This window comes from Anopheles gambiae, chromosome 2 (genome assembly GCF_943734735.2).
Source record: "Anopheles gambiae chromosome 2, idAnoGambNW_F1_1, whole genome shotgun sequence".
NCBI classification, from domain to species: domain Eukaryota; kingdom Metazoa; phylum Arthropoda; class Insecta; order Diptera; family Culicidae; genus Anopheles; species Anopheles gambiae.
In genome coordinates, this window is record NC_064601.1 from 111,290,700 (window position 1) to 111,314,635 (window position 23,936).

Here is a 23,936-nt window from a genome sequence, read left to right on the forward strand (position 1 = left end):
TGCGTACTCTCCTGCGTGCTCACCTGTTTCACCATAATTGACGCATAATATCTCCCCCGGGCGTGTGACGAGTCGAGGGAATAAAGGCCAACGATTTTTGCTTAATTCATAAAACATGCACGCGTGTTGTTTGGTGCGGTACACGTTCGACGAAATTCGCAACGCTGTGCCGCTATTCCTTGAAACTCTGCAAATCATTCCTGTTATTCCCAAAATGCAGCTCTTTCATGCGCAATTCAATTGCGTTAAGTGCTGCTTTTGCACGTGTGCTAAGGTTGGGTGTGCGCTGCTAGGGGAAATTGTTTGAACCCGGTACATTTGACTGCGTTAGCTACGTGTGGGTTTGCTTTCCATGAATTTAATTTACATATCAGGGGTCTGTGCAAGGTGCCACCGTTGATTGATCACACAAACACAGTTGAAACAAACAGTTCCATGGAATGAATAGCTTTGATGGTAACAGTGGTCGTGTTGTTTTGAGGGAGTTAATTTATTGTGAGTTGAGAGTGCATTTTTTGCTCCAGTAAAATAGGCTCTTCAGTTTTAAGTTAAACTCTCATTATTTTATTTATTGTGCCTTCTTTTTTATGTATCAAACACGTGCTGGTAATATTGCTTGTTATTTTGTCACATGCTCTGCCTACTACAAAGTGTTTTCACGTGTGCGTTCATGTTTACTAATGTATTCCTTTGCATACATTTAGGCGGTAACGCTGTGAAGCGCTTGTTAGGTGCAGTAAATAAGCGATGGAAAGTGTAATGGAAGCATTTTTCCTAGTCATGATGCTCAACCCGCATCGAACTGTCCTACGCAATACTTTTTCCCATGAAATGCTTAATCCACATATTATGATTTCAGAATTAATAATAGTACTATTGGAGAAAATTTCCCGTACGCTGTTCCTTTGTCGAACGCATTTTCCATACGTTTCTTGGAAATTAAAACCCACTAAAGCCCCCAATGCACTTTTATTCAGTGCTTAAGTTAAAAGAAGCACAAACAAAACCAACAAAATCGAAATGTTATGCTTATCCCCCTTTTATTTCTCCCCCAATAATCATCAAACCGGTGACAATCGCCCAACCTTAGCGCACAATCGTTTCGTAGCAGATTGCCCGTGAAATGGTTCAATTCCGTGCCTCGCTTCCCACCCGCTGTAACCACCTTTCCGCACCCAGTGTGGGGCGTGTGAATGATTTGTCCAATTTCCCAATGTTTGCGTTCTCCCACCTTGGTTGGTCGCAGGGTATCGCCTGTAACCGGCTGTTACGAATTCCCCATTGTGGGGAAGAATTTTCCACCACCAAGCAGCACAGGAATAAGTTCCCCATAAAGATGGTAAAAAAAAACTGATCGTTGTTTCCCACCCCCTCTGGTGTGAATCCGCGAAACTGTAAGCAGCCGAATCGACGCAAAGTAACGCAATTTGCTTCATGAATACATTATAAACAATTTACATATAAATTTTACTCCCCAGCCAGATCCATTCGCATCTTGATGCGGTGATGGCGATGGTGGAGGAAGCTGGTCCCTTTTGGTCAGAAATGGAGAAGCATTCGGTTGAAGTTTTTCCTCGAGGTCGCTTCCACTTGTACTGTGCATTCATTCAGTTACGGAACCATCATCATCATCATCATCAGCTGCTGTGCATGGGACAGTACTCCAGTGCCGGACGCACTGGTATGTCTCAGGAGACAGCGAGCCTTTTTTCCGAGAGTTCCACCTCCACCCGATGTAGGTTTTCTCCGGGAATGGTTGTTTGAAGTTGATTGTTTGGTTTCATGCCGATTTTGCCATGGCAGGCAAGAGCAGGATTACCATCGCAACGGAAGCAAACATACTGACACATACATGCTGCAATTTACCGGGGCACATGTTAAAATTTACTTCCCATTGGAGCTGTCCGGAGAGAAGAGGAGTCGAAAAAAAAGAACCCCACGCACACACACACTCGCAGGGAACAGGAAACACGACCGTTTTAAGTCTCGTGCTTTCACTCTGTTTTTTTTTATATATTCTAGCCCACATTCTCATTCCACGTAAGCAACGGTTCGCACTGTTTGCTTTCGAATTGAATTTCCCCAGAGCATCGTAGTGCGGCCGGCAGCCCAGCAAAGGGGCACGGAGTGGTGGATACGAGGAAATCCGGTACACGGATTTTCCATTCATTAGCATTTGCAATAAGTTAAAAACTCCTGAGCGGGTGGAGAGCAAACGGTGGACAGCACTTACGTCCTCACGTGCCTTACTCCTCCCTTACTCTTCTCGATTGGAGGCCTCTGGAGTGCCGCCGTGAACAAGGCGCAACGTTCCGGCTTAACGGCGTTTCAGTTGACGACGTCAAAGTTTGTCCGCATCTTTCGGCGGCTGGCCACGGCGGTAGTGAAACTGTCTTCCGAGCTGAAGATGGCTGTTTGACAAACTCGCCTGCGATAAAATGATGGACGTGTTTTTTTTTTGCTTGCTTCCTTTCCGCAGCCGTAACTTAACAACACCGGTTGATAATCCCTCAACAAAGCTCAGAACTCATGAACCACCAAGCCGAGGCGCAAGTTTGTGAGCGCGTTTGATGAAGTTGTGCAGATTTTGCCGAAACAAGAAACAACCGAGGAGGAGTGGGAACGAGTAACATTAAGCCTAGCTAGCGCTATAATCGTCTACCGTAATCAAAGAGTTGTGTCCTATCTCCCCCCGATGTCTGCCTCTGCGCTCAGTTTGACATTCTTCAACTAGCTGCACTGTCAGCAACGGCGTCATCACCATATCAGCTCATCCGTCCGTCGTTTGGTTCTTTGGATGCTTGAGCACTGCTGTCTCTCTCTCTCTCTCTTTCTCTCTCTGTTGTGATTATGTAGACAAATTCTGCCACCGGAGCAGTAGATGGATATATAGTCAAAATGGATAAAGTTTGTCATAGTGTAGTTCCGCAGTTTCACTTCCCAGCTCCCAACTCCAACCCTGAAGCCCAAAATCCTGAAGATGATGGTGTTGAAGATATTTACTCAAAGTTGCCGTTCGCTTCACTTCTGAGCTGCCCGTCCCTGGTGGTTGGGAAGCTTTATCCAACCCTCCTCGTTTTGGGGGTGTAGCTTATTTCCTCTTCGCACCGTCCGCTCCACCAGAGCTTAGCACTGCCCCGTACATCACGCAAATCATGGTGCAGGCTTCATCCGAAGTGAGCGCTGGTGCTTCGGCACGGCTTTCAGCAGTAACTTGGATCACTGTTGTAAGGTTCTACCGCAACATTCTACCCGCTACCTCCCGTACAACCGAATGCAAAGACATATTTTCCTGCGAACTAGTTTGCTTTCCCGTTCCCGCCTACGTCCGCTGCTCCACGCGTCCTGCGTAACGGTGAAAGTTTGCGTGCTCCAATCTCCAGTCCAGCCCGCACACGCTCCGGCCTCTTTGGGCCTCTTCGCCTATGGGGAAAGTTTATCCGCCGGCTGCAGACGGTTCCTGTTGCCCACTGCACAGGCCTGCCGGTTTGGTGCTGGATGAGGATACGAGACCATAAATTTGCTCTGTAAAACTGAATAAACAAAGCAAGTGAAGTGCCGTCCTACTGCTCGCAGGAAGGGCTTTTTGCTGTTTTATGTTGCGTTTTTCTTACCGCTCTCTCTCTCTCTCTCCCTTGTTCTCTCTTCTTTTCACTCCAAAAAGGCTACCGGTTAGTAAAGCCGCATGACACGGGAGGAGGGTGGAAGGAAATTATCTCCGGCTTCGAGGTACAGGGCTCCTCTCGTGACAGTGCTGCCGATGATAGTTCACTTTCATCTACCAGGACCAGCTTGGGCAGCAAACGGTGCAGCCAGCATGCCAGCAAGACCGATGCCCGTACCGGCCGGATGTTTGGGGATGAAAGTTTTCTTCAAAGCTGTCGCCTTTGCGTTTTACACGAGCTGAATAATTAAATTTTAATCCGTACACACTGTACAAATGATGCACGGTGCAGAGCTGTGTGCGTGTGTGTTTGTAAGTTTGGCGACCGAAAAGAAGAAAGCTTCTGTGCGCCGGGTGCTCCATTGCTTGCACATTACGTCAACACTGGGTGACGCACAAACAACGACGCATGGCCACACATTTGGACATTTGTTGTTTTGGTTCGTTTTGGTTTGGTACATTAACAGCGAACAATCGAACGGACCAACCTTGTCATTGCGGTTCTCATTCGACCTGCGTGGTACGCCCGTTACCGTTTCGTTGTAACGGCTCCTCTGCTATTGAGCATTTATTTTTGTTCAATTCCGGTTTGCCAAAGAAAATGAAAGGGAATAGAAAATAAGGAACACACAAACTTCTCAACCACTCGACTGTGTGTCTGGCTGTTGAGGTACAGTTTGTTCCAACACAATCACAACAGTTGAGCAGTTTAGCTGTGTGGTAGACGAATGCCACTGTTTCGCTTATCAGATTAAAGAGTTTGTTGACAAACGAGTTTGTGTGTGTGTGTGTATGTGTAGAAAAACATACACAACATCTCGGCAACCTGTTTACCTTTGCCCGTATCCGTACACCGGAATTTCCGGTTGGCCGAAAGAAGAAACAGGATATGTAATGTGTTTCCTGCAAGCGCAAAAAAACAACCACCGAGAACGATCTGTCCGGCATAGAAGAAACCCGGCTCGAGCGAGTTCAGTCTGCTCGCATTGGCGATTCTCTTTAACCCACCAATCCATCCATCCATCCATCTACCGGCTCAACCTCATAGCTCATCCGAGCACTAATAATGATGATGATCTAGTGTGCCGTAACCATTTCTCGGCCGTGTTGTTTTGGGTTGTTGATTCTTTCTCCCTTTTCTTCGACGCAGGAAACTTTTTGACCAGCCATATCACGTCCACCAGCATGCGTGACGGTACAACTTTTCCCACACTCAGCAAGGGGAGGAAGAACAGTTCTCTCCAGCGCTGGTTCGCCTTCGTCCACTAATCGGATAAGCATTAACCGTTTTTATTGATGGGATCTCTGATTAAGCGATAAACTAATTCATTTAAGATCCGTTTTTCCTGGGGGTTTTGTTGGGTGTGAGGATGCGCCTAAGCCACGGGGAGCTCAGCTCTCACCGACTCCTTTTCGCCGCTAAATTCGAGCACAACGTTTGTGCGGCAAGGCTATAATTTGTAGATCATCCTTTCGTCAAGCTTTTGCTGTCCGGGAATGCTTTCTGGGGAAACAGAAGCGCCTGCTTTCTTACCAGGTAGTGCGCGAGCAGGTTGTTTGTTTTTCCTGCTGATTGCATTCCGTTTGTTTAATCGAGAGTGAAAATGGGAACAAAGTGTGGTGCTTGTTTTGCTTCTACTTGCAAACAGCTGAAAAGAGCTTCAGAGGCAAATACTGGAACAGCACTAAGGCATCGATGCCATACAATGTTGTTTTTCATTTAAAAGCCGGTTATCGGGAACTTGGACAAATGGAATTAGTGGCGTTCCTGCAATGATAAGAGCTTCGTTATTTACTTTCATTCAAGTTCTACCTCTCTGTAGGAGTAACTTTGTAATGAATGAACTCATTCATGCACTCATTTATAGATGCAGACTTCTTCCCAACTCCATCGCAAAGCTCTCTTGATTATGCATCATTGCAGTTCGCTTCAGACCCACCCGTTGAAACTTTGCCATGCAACATTGAACAAAATGCGATGAACTGATTGCAGCAATCAGTTGATGTGTGGTTGCGCTTCCGTGGTCCAGTTGGAAGGGTATCGTGTCGTCTCACGCTCAAAACTCACGTGGAAGTTAGTTCAAAAGTTTACGCTGTGAGCCAGGGAGTTACGATTCAAAAGCCAAAAGCTCTGGTCATAAGGATACATGCACTGTCTGTTGAAGTACGATGTTTAGGCACCATTTTACATCAAGTTCAATCGAGCATATCAGTTTATTACAATTACCTGAAAGAAACTAGTTTATGAACTGCTGAAATTATCCGTCAAGTGTTACTTATCAGTTTGCTCAGTATGATGCTTTCTATGTTTCCTCCCAGATGGCGCTGTTGTAAAATACTAAGCACATCCCTGTACATTCAAATATGTTCGAAATGGTTGAACTTTTGTTCGAATTAATGCTCAAAATGTCCTCCAAATTTCTTAAAGCCAACTAACATTTGCAAACTAACAAACTCCCATTTTAAAGTGAAACACTTTGAAACGTACTTCGAAAGCCTTACATCCTTCGCAAATTGCCAATTCCTACCAACTCCTCAGGCAACTTTCAATCGAATCTTGTCAGCTCAAACCGCCTACGAAACTTTTCTGTGCCTTCAGTTCCCATCAGCAGCTCTGCTGGAACAGTCGCTGGACCGTCAGCGCGGCCCTCCGTGCTTCGGAAGAAAATTTAATTTCACACTCGATTTGAGTAGGTTAATGGTGTGATTTGTGTTTCGAAATAAAATTACGATTACCCGAACACGCTCGGAAGGGAAGCAGTTGCAGCACCAAAAAAAGCGCAAAGAGCATAAAACCGAACAGAAGCATCCCGTTCTGCCCCGACTGGCTCAGCTCAGTCGCTACTGTCTGGTGAGAAATAACGTGCTTAAAGCTGTCATGTCGCGTAGAGTCGAGACGATCCACATAGATAGGTTCGTCTGCCGCTTTCTTCTATCGCTATTAAAGAATGCTGTTCCTATTTTCCCACTTCGCTCTTGGTTCGTTTTGTAGCAAACCTCTTTCCGACCGTTAATTGCTCCACTGCCCGGGATGCTCGAGGTTTGCACGAACCTGCCGAGTTCTAGTCGGGTACTGTGTTTCCTCTAACCCCCATTATCGTAACGTTTACTTTAATGTCCACTACAGTCGCAGTCGGTCCAGTGCCGGTTCGGTTCAATTGTCGTTGAAATATACGGCTCGGTATGGCTAAATAATTATTTCCATTCTGTTTTTTCCCCCCATTCTCTTCTACAGTTGTGAACCAAAAGTACAACATCCAGGTGCACGATGAGTACGTGATGTCGGGCAATACGGCCGTTTTAAAGTGTCAGGTGAGTGAAACCCGCACAATATGCCAGCGATGGCTACCATTACGATGAATTAAATTTTACGATTCCTATTCGCCGATGGTTGTGGATGGTCGTCGATAAAAAAAAATCGAGAGAAATTGCCGAGTTTCTCTACTTCCTGTGTGCATGAGGAGTGGGGAAAATAATATAAAGCACTTTTCCACGAAAGAAGTCGATCGAACGTCCGTTACAAAAGCTCTTCCCTTTTTCCTTTTGTTGCTCACTTCCTGGAAGGTTCGATTAATCCGATTCCGTTTAGAGCGATCCTGTATTAACAACTCATTTAAATCAGTTTTTTTGCTTTGTGTGCCTCACTTTGCGGAAGGACTTTTTATCCGGTGAACCCCAGGAAGTGTTGAAAATTTGCTGTTTCAATTATAATTACCACAAGCAGTAGCGTTTGAATGGCATGTTCCAACAGCAGGGCGCTTCCCGAAATTGCAACTAATTAAATAAGTCGTGGAACAGGCCCGGCAAAACGACACGGGAAATTACACAATTCTTTCGCGGAAAATGGATCGTATCTCGCGTTACACTTTAATATTTTTTTTCATCCAACTCTGCTACCTAATACAATAAGCAGTAGTAAGATTTATTGCATGTGATTTTTCACCACCAAACACGGTTTTAAGCATATCGTCACATCCTTGGGGATGCTCAATAAAAGTTAGCTATTATTAATCACATCCCCCCCTTTACTTTAGGACACAATCCACTTTCTCAGCTGCTTGAGGCAAGGCTTGGCAGCCCCTTGGGGAAGCATATTTTTCATCCTTTAGTTGCTTTAATTTATTCTTCCCTAGGTTCAGCGGTTACTCGCTATATTTCTCCAAATATCAAAGATCTTGTGCGTAGACAACGGCAACTTACAGCTGCGCTGAGTGAAAAGAAGTGGACAAAATGGTTCCCAACAAATCAGCTACTTTCTAAGCAAACCGCTCCTCAAACACACACACACACACACATACACTTATACACAAACTAAGCTCATCTTTGTCCCAAAATTTTCCCACTTTTGGTGTCAAAAGTGCTACTACTTCGCTACTTTCCCTCAGCATATTTTCCCAGGATGGGATGCGGGCTGAGGAGACAAGAGGCTGCACGCCCGACTGCCCGAAATGAGAGGAAATTGAATGAAAACTGAGAACCATTCATCATTTTCGCCATGTCGGGGCCATTTATAGGCGTTGACTGTGGAATCGCCCCGGGACGATCCCGTGCGCATTACCCGTACTGTTCGCACTGTGTGGCAGTCCGTCGCATCCTTGCTGGATGGATGGACAGTGCGACAGGCTTACCGACAGTGTGCCCGACCGGCTGTACCCGATGATTTATGATCTTGTTTTCCCCTCCGCTTCGGTTACCCTCTGTGTTCCCCTTCCCTTGTGGTAGTTCCCGATATGTCTTGTTGAAATAAATATTCATCGCAAGCCGTCGCTGGCCATCCATCCGGGCCTATAGACGGCACGGTCCTCAGTCCTCACACTCAGGCGAGACTTTCAAACAGTGCACAAATTTACCGACAGGAGGCGAAACCGGAGAGATAAAGCGAGCGAGGTGAGAGGTCAACCAGTATGGATCAGTTTTGTTCACCATTCGACATTCGACCCGGGGAACTCGGTTGACATTTGTTATGACAACCGCCCGAAACAACGGCGATATCAAGTCGCAAGTCGCGACTCGCAAGAGCTGTGCAACTTCATCTGCATGCAAAATTCACTGCTGTCACTGCGTGGCAGCTGCAGCCCAAGAGAGTGAGAGTAGAAGAAAAAAAAAGAGACAGCCACGAAATTTATGAGTGACATTTTGGAAAACTGTTTCTTCACCTTTTAGTCGCATTCGTTCCATTCTGTAGCCTCTGTAGCCGTTCCGCACGCCCTCCGTCGCAAAGCTCACTAACGGACCATTCACACGGCAGATGAGCATTGCGCTGGCCGTCACGTTTCCCCCAGCCGAGCAGGCACGGGTGTCACGTTTCATAATGCTGTAATTTACATAATTTCATCACGTCTCAAGGATAGGTAATATAAATTTCATCACAAACCTGTCAGCTCCGGCTCGTTCTTACTCTCTCAGTCTCTTGCCCTGCCTACCTACCTACCTCACACTGCCATTTCGGTGGGTTTCGGCAGGTCGGCAGGTCGACTCGGAGCACGCGCCCCGGAAGCTAACCAGCGTTTTGCTCATTCCGGTAAATTCTTTATTTCGCATTGGAATGATTCGAGCCGCGTTTTGATGATGTCCCATTTGCCGACGAAACTGAGTGGCAGCAAAGACACGGACAGTTCAACCTTAAATGGTGCGCTTTATGATTTGGGGCTGAACGGGGGGAAAAGGTGAAAACGTTAATTAATTAATATTGGATAAGAACGGGAAAGAAATGGTTGCCTCGTGCAGAATGTGGGCTTTCGGCCAACGGTTTCACTGCAAGATTAAAAGTGGGTAGTTAATAAGTTTTTAGCACATTTGGGATCTAAATTTAGCTTCGATGCGTCATAGTTTGCCGCAAACCAGTGTTTAACTGGCACAATTGAATTGCTTTACTCGTTGATTTTTTGCAAGCGCCTGAAGGTATGCAATGCTGCCTTGTATAGTGCAATATCGTTGATTCTTGTTAAACGCCTTAAACTATGCAATACTGGTCAATGTTTTTTAACGATTAGACATCGGCAAATAATCGGTTTTGAAATGGAAATATTTGCAATAATAAACTATCACTCAACTAAAAATCTCTGAAACATATTCAAAATCACGAGCCTCAGGCATGTCCCTCTTACTTTAAATAAACAGCTTGCGTGTAAAAGTTCCAAAAATAATCATGCTCAACTGAACAATCCTCAGCCACAAGCACATTTTCCGTGTAAAGAAGCAATTAAAACAAAAAGTTTACTTTCCAATTCTTCCCAACTTCATCTTTAAATGGGAGTTTAAGGTCCTCATTATTATTTCTACCACGAGCAACCTCTACCTCCACCATTTCAATGGGTTTCGGAAAATTCCATTTCGCACCCCGAACCCGTTTGCACAAAGCGCCGCCAGCAGCTGCCTCCATTGAATATTAAATGTTCCGCTGTAAGTCTCACACCGGTTCCGGATCGAACGATTCGTGTGCGAAAATCATCGCTAAACAGCGTAATGGCCATTAGGCGGCCACGATTGATGGCGGAATGCCAATGATGCTTTGCAATGAATTACGATTTCCGAGCCGTTTACTTCGGCAACCCATGTTTCCGTGTTTGATTGTTTAGGCAAAGGTTGGCAACGGGGAAACGTGTTATCGGTTTTCATGCATGGTTGGAAGCGATGCCGGCACCCCAAAAACAATCGATCAGCAGGAACAGGGCGGGAGTTTAGTTTGGGAGTTAATTTAAATTATCAATATAATGTAAGTGATCAACAGCATATTGGCAGCCAAACCCACTCAAAGTTTTTCCTTTTCAAATGCTATTTGTATGGTTATTAAAATGAACAATTTAAAAGCATCTCCACCCTAATGGTTTCGCATGCTGTTAATTATCGAGCTAGCACTGCCCAGAGTGTCGAGAGAGCGTTCAATTAACAGCTCACACATGAACACCGGCTCGCCAATCCGAAGAACGGTCTGGTTCAATTTTTATCACCAGTCATAACGACCACCACCGCTCCATCCAATCCATCCCATTCGGCTGCCCCGGGAGGAAGTGGCATGCTAACCGCAAAATTGCTTCATAATTAAATTGTCACCCTTTGCGCGTTAGCAGCCAGCAGCGGCGACAAACATTCCCGCCATGTGTTCAGCATTCCGCGCTCGTGTTACAAAACTCGTGGTGCGAGCAAACAACATGCATTAGACACAGACATACGGTGATGGTAGCTGCGGAAATACATCGATTTCCCCTCGGATCGATTCACGCTCCCCAGCTGACCGGAAGCATTTTCCAAGATGACCGCAAAACCCCATCAAGATGGGAGTAAAAACCCTCCCGTTAGCTGTTTGCTTCTAGTGCGACGTTTTTTTACGACGCTACAACGCGAAACACAATTAGTGCAATTAAATCGTTTTTCAACACTCGCCAAACCAAACAGACGTGGTAGGTGGTTACACGGACACTCAGCACCGAACACTTCCCGATGGTGTACGGAGTTTGAAAGCATGTTGCGGGTTGCAGTTTAGTTTCATCATGAACTTGGAAAACCACTGCTTTTCCGATAAATTTGTAGGTGTCAAAAGATATCCTCCAAAGAATATATACAGTTAAAAATGTAAGTAGTACAATGTTTCATCAAAATTCATAAAAAAGGCCATTAGGTAGTTTTAAAAGTAAGAAGCGGCTGTTTCCTATAGCGCCTAAATGTATGCAAACTGTATGACATTTCTTTAAAATGTACTACGTTTGCCTTATGTTATTAATGACTAAAAATAGCCCAATATAGACACATGTAATTCAATTGCATAACTTCAGGCGCTTATCTACGATCCATGCTAGTACACAATAATACAAAGAACTATCTGCTTTCCTCATGTAAGCGGTAACACTTCCAGGAATGTTCAAGGCCTATTTTACACCTCCAAACCACAATTCATACGTCTCTCTCTAGCTCTCTAACTCTCTCACTCACTCTCTCTATCTGTTTAACCTCCAACACGCAACAAAACCCGGCAGCGACACGTGTTACGGTGGTGAAAGTTTTCTCCGGAAAACCCCAGCCCGCACCCGGACAGCACAGCACTCAGCACCCAGCAGTGTGGCCCGCCACACCGTTAAACGTGCGGTTGATGCCGTTCGTGATTGTTTTGTCAGAGACAGGGAAATTAAGTTTTCCCTTTTTCCTGTACTCACCCCGCGCCCCGCTTCTGCCGGCGTTGCGGTGCGTCGCTTCCGTTTGGAATGAACTGGAATTTCGATCACGATTAAGATTTTGATACACTGCCTGCGTGTGTGTGTGTGTGTGTGTGTGTGTGTGTGTGTGTGTGTGTGTGTGTGTATGTATGTGGGCATGGTTGTAAGAAATTGTACCTCGGAGTGACAAGAGATGATGGATCGTAAGAGCTGATTGGCGGCCCAGTATGCGTACGTTTTTCGAGCAAATTGAGCGGAATGTCTTGTGCGGATGAGCAAATATTTCATGCTCGGCACGGTATGCACGATTTGTAAAGCTATTTTGCGTAATTAAATGTAATGTCATTCGTGCGGTTGAGTTGCGCTGCGAACCTGCCAAGGAATACGTGTCCGCAGTACAGGCGAACGAGTAATAGCTTAACATTATGTTAACGCTCTCATGCAAATCAATGCCATTTTTAACACATTTTTACTCAACATTCGCTTTCTTGCAGGTGCCAAGCTACATCCAGGATTACGTGGTAGTGACGGCCTGGGTGCAGGACTCGGGCGTTCATCTGTACCCCAACTCGGACATTGGCGGCAAGTACATCGTCCTGTCGAATGGCGATCTGTACATCAACAATGCTGGGGCAAGTGATGCGTACAAAACGTACTCGTGCCGAACTGTAAATAGACTCACAGGTAGGTTGTTCGAACAGTTTGAAAGCCATTAATAGCTGAGCGCCTTAATATATGCAAAACGGTTTTCACTATGGAAACTACGATTTAAGTGATATTGCATACATTTGGGCGCTTTGCGTTCAAAATTTCAGAATTACTTATATTGAAGAAAAAAGGCGAATCTTCTTCAAAAATAAAAAGCAATCACAGAAAACACATCACATTCAATTAATTGTACTTCAATCAAATTGAAATAACTATGCGATAATTTCCTGGTAAGCGCAATTAATGGTAATGACGGCGCCTAGGTGTATGCAACATGAAACGGAATTGTTTCATATTGCATTTTTTTTTGTCCTTTTTGAAGCTCGCTCTGTGAAATGAGTATTTTATTACTCCGTCCCGCAATTAGAATGTTGTTAGAGATAAAACGGTATCCTTCTGCATTTCCTAATGATTATACCATCGGCCACAGCTACCCATTTATTGCGTCGTTAATTACGAAATCTGCATGTAAGTCAGGTGTTTCCTAGGAACGTACAACCGGCCCCTGACCCCTCCCCCAAAAACCATACACGCTTTCCCTTGCATACCGAGCGCCTCCTACACATACCATTTCAATATATTCCGGTCAAAAAGCGACTTTTTTCTTGCACTTTCCATTTCCGTATGCGGCAAGCCACATTCCATTTTTCCCATTCCTCGTGCGGGATAAAAATATCTTATTTCTCGTGCAGTAAAAATGGAAGAAACATCCCCCATATTCTCCTTTTTTTGTCCTTATTCCCCCCTTTGTTTTGCCGCACCACGGTGGTATGCCAGCGTACTGCCCGTACTGCCGTACTGCCAGTGGATATGCATAACTTTGCGCGAGCTAGTGTGCGCCCGGGCAGGAGGGACCACCATTCGTGCATTGCAGTCACGTAGCGTCCATTACGCGAGCGACAGTAATTACCGCCGCAAGCGAAGCAGAAATCGATCTGTGAAAAGGCACCGGGCTAGAGTCCCGGCAACGGGGTGGCACCGGAGAAAAGGGCCCGTGTTGCAGGGCCAAAAGCAAACCAAGAACAATGTGCATACTTGAACGCGAAAAGAAAGAATGTGTGTGTGTGTCGGTGTGTTTGTGTGCGCGCGGAATCATAAAAGAAAAGCTCCCGCAAAGGTTACAGCACAATATGGCATGCAGAAACAAAACAAAAGCACCACAGAAAACACAGAAAACTGAAACTGCGTCGACAATCGAAAATCCTTCAAGATCTTGCACGAGTTGCACCGGGATCGATGCACCCGGACGTGTGCTGCTGTACTGCTCGATGCACCAAATCCCCGTTTTCTTTCTCCTTGCGCAAAGGTGCAATAGAGCACAACATGGCATGGGATTTTTGTTGGTGCTTACATGGGATTGTGCAGCCATTGCCACGTGGCATTCCGTGGCGCACGTGAATGTTTGTGGACCAAGTGGTTGAATTGTTGCTTAAAAGCTATCCCGCGCGCAACCGAGTCTCGGACGAGTGGTAAATGGAATTTCATTTTCATGACTCGCCGATGAACAACAAACTGGGAAGGACGGAAAATATGCAGTAGCAGAAACGGTGATGGCAGTAAAAGCTCGTAGCAACGTGCTGAAATTGCATTACAAGTAGCAACCGCAGAGCGCGCACTAAACGTGAGCACTGCCCGAGGCACTCGAGTAGTTTCTTTTTTGCTTTTTTTTCATTTCGAGCAGTTAAGTGCACACGTACGGAGTAATCTTTGAAAGCAGCCCGGTACCGATGATATCGCCCGGACACGCTTTTGCAATATTTATGTTTAACTTCTAATTAAAATGCTTGACCGTTTCGCCAGCAGGACGAACACCACTTCAAAGACAATTTTAAACAACCCCCTTGTAATGCTTCTCTCTCTCTTTTTCTGCACAGGTGAAATACAAATTTCAACATATCCAGGTCGAGTGATAGTGACCGAGCCGAAGGGACTAGTACAACCTAGAATTAACGTGGAGAAACATTCGCTCAAGCACGTGGTGGTGAATGCACCGGTCACGCTGCCCTGCGTCGCCCAGGGCCACCCGGTACCGACGTACCGGTGGTTCAAGGAGGTGAAGGACCAGATCATGCCGCTGCCGCTGAACGAGCGCATCAGCATCGTGTCGGCGGGCCTGCTCAAGATCGCCAAGGCCCGGCTCGAGGACAGCGGGAAGTACCTCTGCTGGGTGAACAATACCGCCGGCGAGGAAACGATCCAGGTGTCGCTGACGGTGACGGCACCGCTGACCGCCCACCTGCAGCCCCAGGTACAGACGGTGGACGTCGGGAAGGATGCCCAGTTCCAGTGCATCATTTCCGGCTTTCCGGCGCACGAGGTGCTGTGGATGCACAACGGCAAACCGATCGTGCGGGACAGCCGGATCGAGATCTACACCGACGTGCCGCGGATCGTGATCAAGAACGTGCAGAAGGAGGACCAGGGCATGTACCAGTGCTTCGTCGCGAACGAGTGGGAGCAGATACAGTCCACGGCGGAGCTGCAGCTTGGTGGTGAGTGGCGTTTTGTGGATAGTGTTGGGGTGCGCGTGTCTTGATGTTGCTTGGAATGTCTAGCACAGGATTGGACGCACTTCTCACAGGAGGAATAGAGCTTTGTTTGGGTACCATCTAGTAACTTATGTGTCTATTGATTGAACCACACACTTAAACGATGATTTTGAATACTTTTTTACACAATTTTGATGTTAAAATCGTAAATGTTTGTAATTATTAACAGTTTGGCTTTACTGCAATTGATCATTGGAACTACTTCTTCTTCTTTTTGGCTCAAACACCGTTGTCGTTCAAGGCCTGCCTATACCCCTCGTGGGCATGACTTTCAGTGACTTATTGGTTACCCATAGCCGGATGCTCAGTCCTACGTATGGCGGCACGGTCCCCATTTGAGGCTTGAACCCATGACGGGCATATTGTTAAGTCGTACAAGTTGACGACTGTACCATGATACAGGCTAAACTACATTGGAACTAAAACCCGTTTTATTTGTTAAAATATGACCTGTGGATGGGTTCTGATCTTCAACGATCTGTTTAAATTTCATTTTGATACAGTTTGACATTTGACAGAAGAAGCTTTTAGTACAGTGCATAACATTGCACTTGCTTTTTGAGAGTAACGTCAAACTGGGCAATCTTTAAATAGTTGTGTTATCCACTGTAAAAATAACACATTTTTCTTATAACTGATTGAAAATCAATTCTAAACAATTGAAAAATTATTGCCGACAAATCGTAATATGTGTCAGTAAATGGAACAGTCCCCGAGTCATAACAAAATGTCCCATAAAACCTGGTAAAGTCTTTTTCTACACCCTCCTAAAACCGCGTCAGATGCAACCACACACACACACACACACACACTCACAGAGGGATTGCATCACCCTTACGCAATAACCCTCCGGGTAGCGTTTTACTGTGCCAAGAAAGAATATTCATCAGGCAGCATCCATCCATAATTAGGACACGGGAACATTATGTTCTACCCCTTCTATGCACTTGTTCACCCTTCTTTCCCATGCCCGGAAATGGAACTACACAAGAAGACAAGGAAAAGGAGGACAAAATGGGGTAGAGAGGGTGCAACAATCTCTTTTGATCATTGCACTCGAGGGGAGTGCAAACCAAACTTCCCCACCTTAGACAAGTGTAAGTGCGCTTACTATTTGTTCCCCCTTTTTTATCGCTCTTTCTCTTTTGTTCCGTCCCCCGCCAACAGATGCTACCCCGGAGTTGCTGTACTGGTTCTCGGAACAGACGCTCCAGCCGGGCCCGACCGTATCGCTCAAGTGCGTGGGCACCGGTAACCCACCGCCGCAGTTCACTTGGAAGTTGGACGGTTTTCCGGTAAGTAACAGACGCCTTGGTGGATTGTCGATTTGCCCACTTCTGCCCAGTCGTGGGCGGTGCTGTGCGTGAAGCCGTAGACCCGGACCTGCCAAAGAGAGTAAGCGACGAATAATGCAAATGCTTGCCGCGGCTGTGGTTACACTCTTTACAGATCCCCGACAGTCCCCGGTTTGTCGTCGGTCAGTACGTCACCATCCACGACGATGTCATCAGTCACGTGAACATTTCCAACGTGAAGGAAGAGGACGGTGGCGAATATACGTGCGTGGCGCAGAACAGCATCGGAAGGTAAGGATAGATGGATGCATGTATTTGCGAAACTCTTCTTCCCCGTGGGCGCTTCTGCAAACCAGCGACAGGGACAGTGTGCATGAAAAATGCATTACACAATCCATACCAATCGGTGATTGCTGTGGGGTGGGTGCTCTTGGGAGAGAATACAGAACCGGGCCACGTTCATCCCCCCAGGAGACGTTTACAGTGCATCACACTAATGATGTAGAAAGCTCTCAGCCATTCCATAACTTCTTCTCTCTTTTCCACAAACCAGAGTGTCACACAGTGCCAAAGTGAACATCTACGGGCTTCCATACATACGCGAGATGCCGAAAATTACGGGCATCTCGGGGCACGACCTCATCATCAAGTGCCCGGTCGCCGGCTACCCGATCGACAAGATCCACTGGGAGCGGGACGGTCAAACACTACCCATCAATCGACGCCAGCGGGCCTACAACAACGGCACACTCATCATCGAACAGCTACAGCTGGCAGAGGACGCTGGAACGTACACCTGTATGGCGCAGAACAAGCAGAAGCAGACGGCCCGACGCAACGTCGAGATACAGGTGATAGTGCCGCCCAAGATTATGCCCATCCAAGCGATGACGAACATGCTGCGCGAAGGTATGCGGGCAGCCATCTCGTGCCAAATCCTCGAGGGTGATCTGCCAGTCAACTTTCGCTGGGAGCGCAACGGTAAACCGGTGCTTGGGACGGGCAACGAGGTGATTCGGCGGCTGGACGAGTACAGCACGAGCCTGGTGATCGAGCACATTACGTCCGAGTACTCGGGGAACTATACGTGCATCGCGAGCAATGTGGCGGGCAGCGAGAGCTTTACCGTGCCGCTGACGGTGAACGTGCCGCCGAAGTGGATACTGGAGCCGAAGGATTCGAGCGCCCAGGCCGGGCAGGACGTGGCACTGCACTGTCAGGCCGGAGGCCATCCGCAGCCGACGGTGACGTGGAAGAAAGCGATCGGCAACACGCCCGGGGAGTATAAGGACTTTCTGTACGAGCCAAACGTGTCGCTGCACACGAACGGGACGCTACAGTTTCGCAAGATCGCGAAAGATTCGCAGGGCCACTTTCTGTGCGAGGCGAAGAACTCGATCGGGACGGGTGTTAGCAAGGTTATCTTCCTGAAGGTTAATGGTAAGTTTGCATGTCTATGATTTATTGGAGGTTTTTGGTGCTAATACATTGAACCATTTTTTGTGTTTTCATCCCCAGTACCTGCCCACTTTACGACGAAAAACAAACAGATCACCTCGCCGCGCAACAAGCAAATCCACATCCAGTGCAACGTGCAGGGCGACAACCCGATCGACATCAAGTGGAAGATGCAGAGCTCCCAGCAGCAGCTCGACGAATCGCTCGACAACCGGTACAACATACGCGAGCAGGTACTGGACGACGGCATGGTGTCCGAGCTCGGCATCTCCCACACCTACCGGCAGGACACGGGCGTCTACATCTGCCAGGCGTCGAACGCGTTCGGCCAGGACGAGATGTCGATCCATCTCGTCATCCAGGAGGTGCCCGAAGCGCCCAAAAACCTGCGCATCAACTCGCAGCAGTCGCGCACGCTGCAGCTCTCCTGGAGCCAACCGTTCGCCGGCAACAGCCCGATCGAGAAGTACAACGTGGAGTACAAGCTGGTGACGGATTCGTGGCAGTCGGCCGAGCATATCACCGTCGCTGGGACGCAGACGGTCATAACGCTGCAAAACCTGAAGCCCGCCAAAGCGTACCATCTGCGCATCTCGGCCGAAAACAAGCTCGGTGCGTCGGAGTACTCGGAAGTGATACAGGTTACGACGCTGGAGGAAGTTCCCTCGGGACCGCCACTCAACATCAAAGGAGAGCCGAAGAGTTCGACGGAAATTTTCCTCTCATGGGAAGCACCGGACCGGGATCAGTGGAATGGGAACCTTTTGGGGTACTACGTTGGCTACCAGATCGCCGCCAGTCCCAATGATCGTGACATCAATCCGACGCAAGGCTTCAACTTCAAGACGGTTGAGGTGCGCAGTCACTTTGGTGGTGAGACAACGCTACAAAACTTGAACAAGTGCACGACGTACAATATTGTGGTGCAGGCGTACACCAGCCAGGGCAGTGGACCGCCGAGCAAAGAGATATCGCTCGGTACGCTGGAAGATGTACCTTCGAGCGCACCCGACAGTCCAAAGTGTGATGTGCTGAGTTCGACCTCGATCTACATCACCTGGTCGCCGCCACCGGTCGATGGGCAGAATGGAAAGATCCGAGGCTACAAGGTATCCTACATTGAGATGGACGATCTTTACGGTAAGTAGAGTTGATTTGGACGATTCAATGAGCTTTGTTTTGATGGCTCTTTCCCCATTTACAGAGAAGGAACCGTATACATCGAAAACGAACAATCAGTATCTGACGTTAGAAAACCTGAAGAAATTCACCAACTACACGTTCTGGGTGTTGGCGTTCACCAAGGTGGGCGACGGTGTCAGAACCAATCCGTTCCATTGCATCACCCAGGAGGATGGTACGTTTGCTCTACGTCCTCTACCATTGTCAGTCTCTATCAAAGTCTCTTCTCTTTCTTCCTAGTACCGAGTGCTCCCAGTGCCCTGAAAGCAGTCCCTTCATCCAGCACCAAGATCATCATCTCCTGGCTACCACCAGCCCACCGGAATGGTCTCATCACCGGCTACACCTTCTACATGCAGCTCGTCGACGGTGGCCGTGACGAGGGTACGCACAAGCGCTCCCTAGTACCGTACGCCGAAAGCCACGAAACGGTACGCTTGCAGGAGCACGCCACCTACCAGTTCTGGCTGACAGCTTCCACCAAGGTAGGGGAGGGTGAAAAGTCCGAAGTGATCACCGTTCCTCCCAACAACAAAGTCCCAGCCCGGATCGTTTCCTTCAGCCAGGAGATTGTAACGCCGTGGAAGGAAACACTGATCCTACCCTGCCGGAAGGTGGGTGTACCGGCACCCGTGACCATCTGGCGGCAGGACGACCAGCCGATGGATACGGGGACGCGCAAGCTAATTGCCAAAAACGGCACCCTCTACATCAAGGACTGTCAGCACTCGGACGCGGGCAACTATACGTGCAGTGTGGAGAACACCTGGGGCAGGGATGAGATCGTGTACCGCATCCGGATCCGGGTGCCACCCGATCCACCGACACTGACGATCGTCAACACCTACACCGACAGTCTGCTGCTCGAGTGGACGGACAATCGGAACGGTGGCTCGCCGGTGCTCGGGTACGTGATCAACTACAAGCGCGAGAACGGTGACTGGGAGGAGCTACAGATCGACTCGAAAACCAACACACACCTGCTGGTGAATCTGTGGTGCGGTACGCGCTATCAACTCTACATTACAGCGTACAACAAGATAGGTACTGGATTGCCGTGCGATATTGTGCACTCGCACACGAAGGGACTTCCCCCGGTACAACCAAAACATTCACAGATGATAACGAACAACTCGACGAGCGTGACATGCTGGCTCGATTCGTGGGGTGATGGTGGCTGTGGGATACTGCACTTTTCGATCGAGAACCGGCTGTATGGACGATCGCAGTGGAACATGATCGCTAGCCATGTGGAGGCGACGGAGCGGATCTTTACCGTGACGGATCTGCAGCCGGCAACAAAGTATCAGTTGCGTGTGACGGCGTACAACAATGCCGGTGCTACGATGGCCGTCTACAACTACACCACGCTGACTGCACAGGGAGGTAGGTGGAGTTGGTGGAGAGTAGTTTAAGAACTGTGGCGCTTTACCAATGTAATGCTGTTTGCTTCCAGTGATGGTGTATCCGGATATAACGAACCCAGTGTCACCGCACATGGGTGAGAATCCGTTCTATGCCAATGTGAAGGTGATCTTGCCACTCTGTCTATCCATTCTGATACTGTTCGCGCTCGTTGCTGCGGCCCTGCTCATACGCAAACGAAGTAAGTAGGCCATATCCATCTTGAGGATCCTCTTCAGGAAGTAGTTTAAACCCTAAAAGACTCTACAAACTAATTAACTGATATCTCTTGTGTGTTTCACTCTTATCAGAGCTAAACAACCAGAACCGCATCCCATCCACCTCGATGTCGGAGTCACCGTCGATCGCCAACATCCAGAACAAGCACAACCGGGACCAGCAGTACCTAGCAGTGCGGGCTCAGCAAGCGAGCCGGAACAGTAACTCCGTTGACTCGGGCAGCTACAAAGCCGAGGGAAATGGTAATCGTCCCAATCATTTCACTTCACTCCCGCATTCTACCTGCCGAAAGGCTCAACTCACTTACCGTCTACTTTCCACACCTTTTCCCCTGTTTTTTTACAGAGTATATTGAAGACATTTGCCCGTATGCAACCTTTCAGCTGAACAAGCAAACGTACAGCGAAAGTTCATACAGTGGAAATGTCTACAGTGGACCATATCACTCGGTAAGAGGATCATTTGTGTATCATGATGTTAAAACCGAAAGCTATCATGTAAGTTTAATTTCTATGCCATCTCTTTCTCTCTGTTTCATTTTTGTCCCATTGTGGAACTAAACTCTCTGTATGTTTTTATTTTCCTCATCATCAACAAACAATGACAATGAGCGCACACCTCCAACGCAACCATCCAACAACTCCACAGCCATCCTTTTCATCAGATCTCCTTTTTTCCAAACTTTCCCATCACTAGCGACCATGAACAGCGTCATCTGTTTCCGTTTTATGCTTTCATCTCTCTGTCTCTCTCTCTATCTCTCATCACTGTGTTCATCTCTATCTTCTAGCAAAGGTCATTGTTGCGTACGCATCTCATATCTCATGATCGTCGTCGACTCACCTATCACTATTACCATCGATCGTCGTTCGTCTTTCGATTTGCTAGTATCTCTCGCTAGTACCTGTCGGAAATGTTGCACTTTTGTTGTCCTGATGATCTTTCATTCCTCTTAAAGGTTTTACTAAGGATGATCCTATTGGTGCAACAAGCTCCTAACCTCAGAGAATCTTGAGTCTTAAGTCTTTGAAGATCAAAATCAGTACCAAATAGAGTGTCAGTAAAGTCAGCTTAATTGTCCTTGTTAACCAGCCTCTCCATTCCTCTTGATCATCTCGTTCACCAGTGAACCACATAATGCTTCGTTCTTACATTCTTTCGTACCGATCACTCATCTATCCCCCGTAACAATTGGCACTCATCAACTGTGTTTCGCTTCATACGATCATCTTTCGATTATCGTTTCAATTGTTTTGCAATCGTGTTTCGTATTCGTACTGAAATCACCTCTCATTAGCTGCTGATCGTTTCGCACTATTCGCTCACCATCACTACCAACATGATCACCACCATCATCACCATTGTAAGTCGAGAAGGCAGAAGAGAGCACAAATGCCCACGATCGAATCACAGTCGAACAAAAATCAAAAATGTCCCAAATGGTGTTTTTTTTTCTTTTCTTTTTCTCTTTCTTTCTATCTCTCTTCTCTTTCTTTCTCTTTCTCTCTTTTTTATCGCTCTCGCGCGCGCGCTCTCTCTCTCTCGCTGGTTGTGTGTATGATCGAACATGCAAACCACAAATCAATAAAAACTCTCCCCACAAAACAAACCGTCCATCCAACAAATCAAACAACAATCCTTCGAAATGTCCCTCAAAACGTCGAAACAAAACATCCCCCTTGCTGCGTGTTTCGTGCGTTGTCGTTGCTGCCGTTGCTGTGGGCTTTGCTGGGTTTTCCGTTCCGACCTTCTTAACGATAATGCACATACATCTCTTCCTGTTTTATTTACAAAAAAATGTAACAACGCCCCAAAACGAACCCAAACACTCATGTGCTGATGCAACCGTGCTGTCCTTCTCATCCTGGCCTGGCGCTACCACATCCGATACGATTGGAACAATGCAATTGGAACAACTTCCATAACAAATCTACCCAACTATCCCGCGGTTCGACCTTCGTCTGACTACACATTGCGACTTTTGAAACCGAAAAAAATGAAACCCAAAACACAAATACACCAACCAAAACCAACAAAAATATCCCCCTTCTTCTTCGTTAACAAAAAAAACAACCTCCCGTAGAACAAAGAGCCCGAATACACGAAAGTGCGCAGAAAGGGCGGATCTCGGCTCCGAGATCCGGCCACCTCGGAACCAATAGGTGAGTACGCTCGCGCCGATAACCGTTTGATGTTTGCTCGCTGTCTTGCTCCATAAAGCCGACCATTTCTAGATATAAATCAATTTATAGAATCAGACAATCCCGGATCCACAGATTCCGAAGTTAGGAAGATACTAACACTTCATATACCGATTACAGAATATGATACACTCGGTTCCGAATCTGACAACGATATTGCCTCGCGCTCCAACCAGTCCAACTACCGTCACCATCGTGGTACGTATTCGTCCGACACAGTTGAGTCGGCAAATTGATTTTTGTTTCTGTTCTGTTTCTCCTTATTTTTCCATTGGTTTGGATTTAATTACCCCGTTTGCCCCATCTTCAACGATCCGCGGGCTTTCAAATTGTATTTTAATTTACAGCAAAAGTGCTCCATAACATTGGCAAACTTTCCGCAAATTCTACCATATTTACGATTGTGGTTGAGCGTGACGCATTGTAGGAATGTAGCCGCTTAACCAACAATGTGCAAAAAAATCAACTTTTAATTTGACCTTTTGATTTTATGTTTGCTATGAAATGTATTTAAACGAAAAGAAATGATTAATATCAACGCGCAAGTGCTTCGTTGTTTGCTTTATCACTCACACCAACACGCTCTTTCTCTCTTTCTCTCTTTTGCTCTCTCTCTATCTCTCTCTCTCTCTCTCTCTCTTTCTTTCTCTCATTAACTCTTTCTTTTTCATTCAATTTGCAATTCATTTGAACATTTTTATGCTTATTCTATTTTCCCTGCCTGTTATGTTTGTTTTTGTTTCGTTTACCAACTTTTTAACCTCGATTGCTAATTTTACTTTCATTTCTTCCTTCCATTATGTTGTTTTACATCTTCTTATTTCATACTTTTCTGTGAATTTCCATGTCTTTCTTTTGGTCCCCTCCCCCTCCTCTCCATTCGCTTTTTTCTTTCTTCTATCCTGCACAGACACGCAAGACGAAACGTCTTCGTCTAGCGAAAACTCTCCCTCGAGCATATCGAGAAAATCCAAACCACCCTATCCACCGAGAAAGTCTGCCAAAGCACAGTCGCAGAACCTACCGAAGCGGCATGTGCGTAGCTCTAGCGGGTACTCTAGCCACAACGAAGAAACTACTTTCAG

The 23,936-nt window shown here is 47.0% G+C and overlaps 1 protein-coding gene across 12 annotated transcripts in view; it reads left to right on the forward strand.

The window, feature by feature from the left end:
- The window catches only part of LOC1270011 (cell adhesion molecule Dscam2), a 108,154-nt gene that overhangs the window by 80,442 nt on the left and 3,776 nt on the right, over window positions 1-23,936 (forward strand). For 6 of the 12 annotated variants that reach the window (XM_061644129.1, XM_061644128.1, XM_061644126.1 and 3 more), the window contains exons 6-20: window positions 6,900-6,976; window positions 12,309-12,498; window positions 14,397-15,014; window positions 16,239-16,366; window positions 16,521-16,657; window positions 16,920-17,806; window positions 17,885-18,964; window positions 19,029-19,181; window positions 19,247-20,392; window positions 20,463-20,612; window positions 20,722-20,892; window positions 20,996-21,147; window positions 22,734-22,812; window positions 22,885-23,049; window positions 23,762-23,936. In XM_061644129.1, coding sequence (XP_061500113.1) covers window positions 6,900-6,976; window positions 12,309-12,498; window positions 14,397-15,014; window positions 16,239-16,366; window positions 16,521-16,657; window positions 16,920-17,806; window positions 17,885-18,964; window positions 19,029-19,181; window positions 19,247-20,392; window positions 20,463-20,612; window positions 20,722-20,892; window positions 20,996-21,147; window positions 22,734-22,812; window positions 22,885-23,049; window positions 23,762-23,936 — 5,308 coding nt within the window. Of the gene's footprint in view, window positions 1-6,899; window positions 6,977-12,308; window positions 12,499-14,396; window positions 15,015-16,238; window positions 16,367-16,520; window positions 16,658-16,919; window positions 17,807-17,884; window positions 18,965-19,028; window positions 19,182-19,246; window positions 20,393-20,462; window positions 20,613-20,721; window positions 20,893-20,995; window positions 21,148-22,733; window positions 23,050-23,761 lie in introns of those variants that run through there. The other 6 variants (XM_061644132.1, XM_061644135.1, XM_061644133.1 and 3 more) reach the window with 6 other exon arrangements.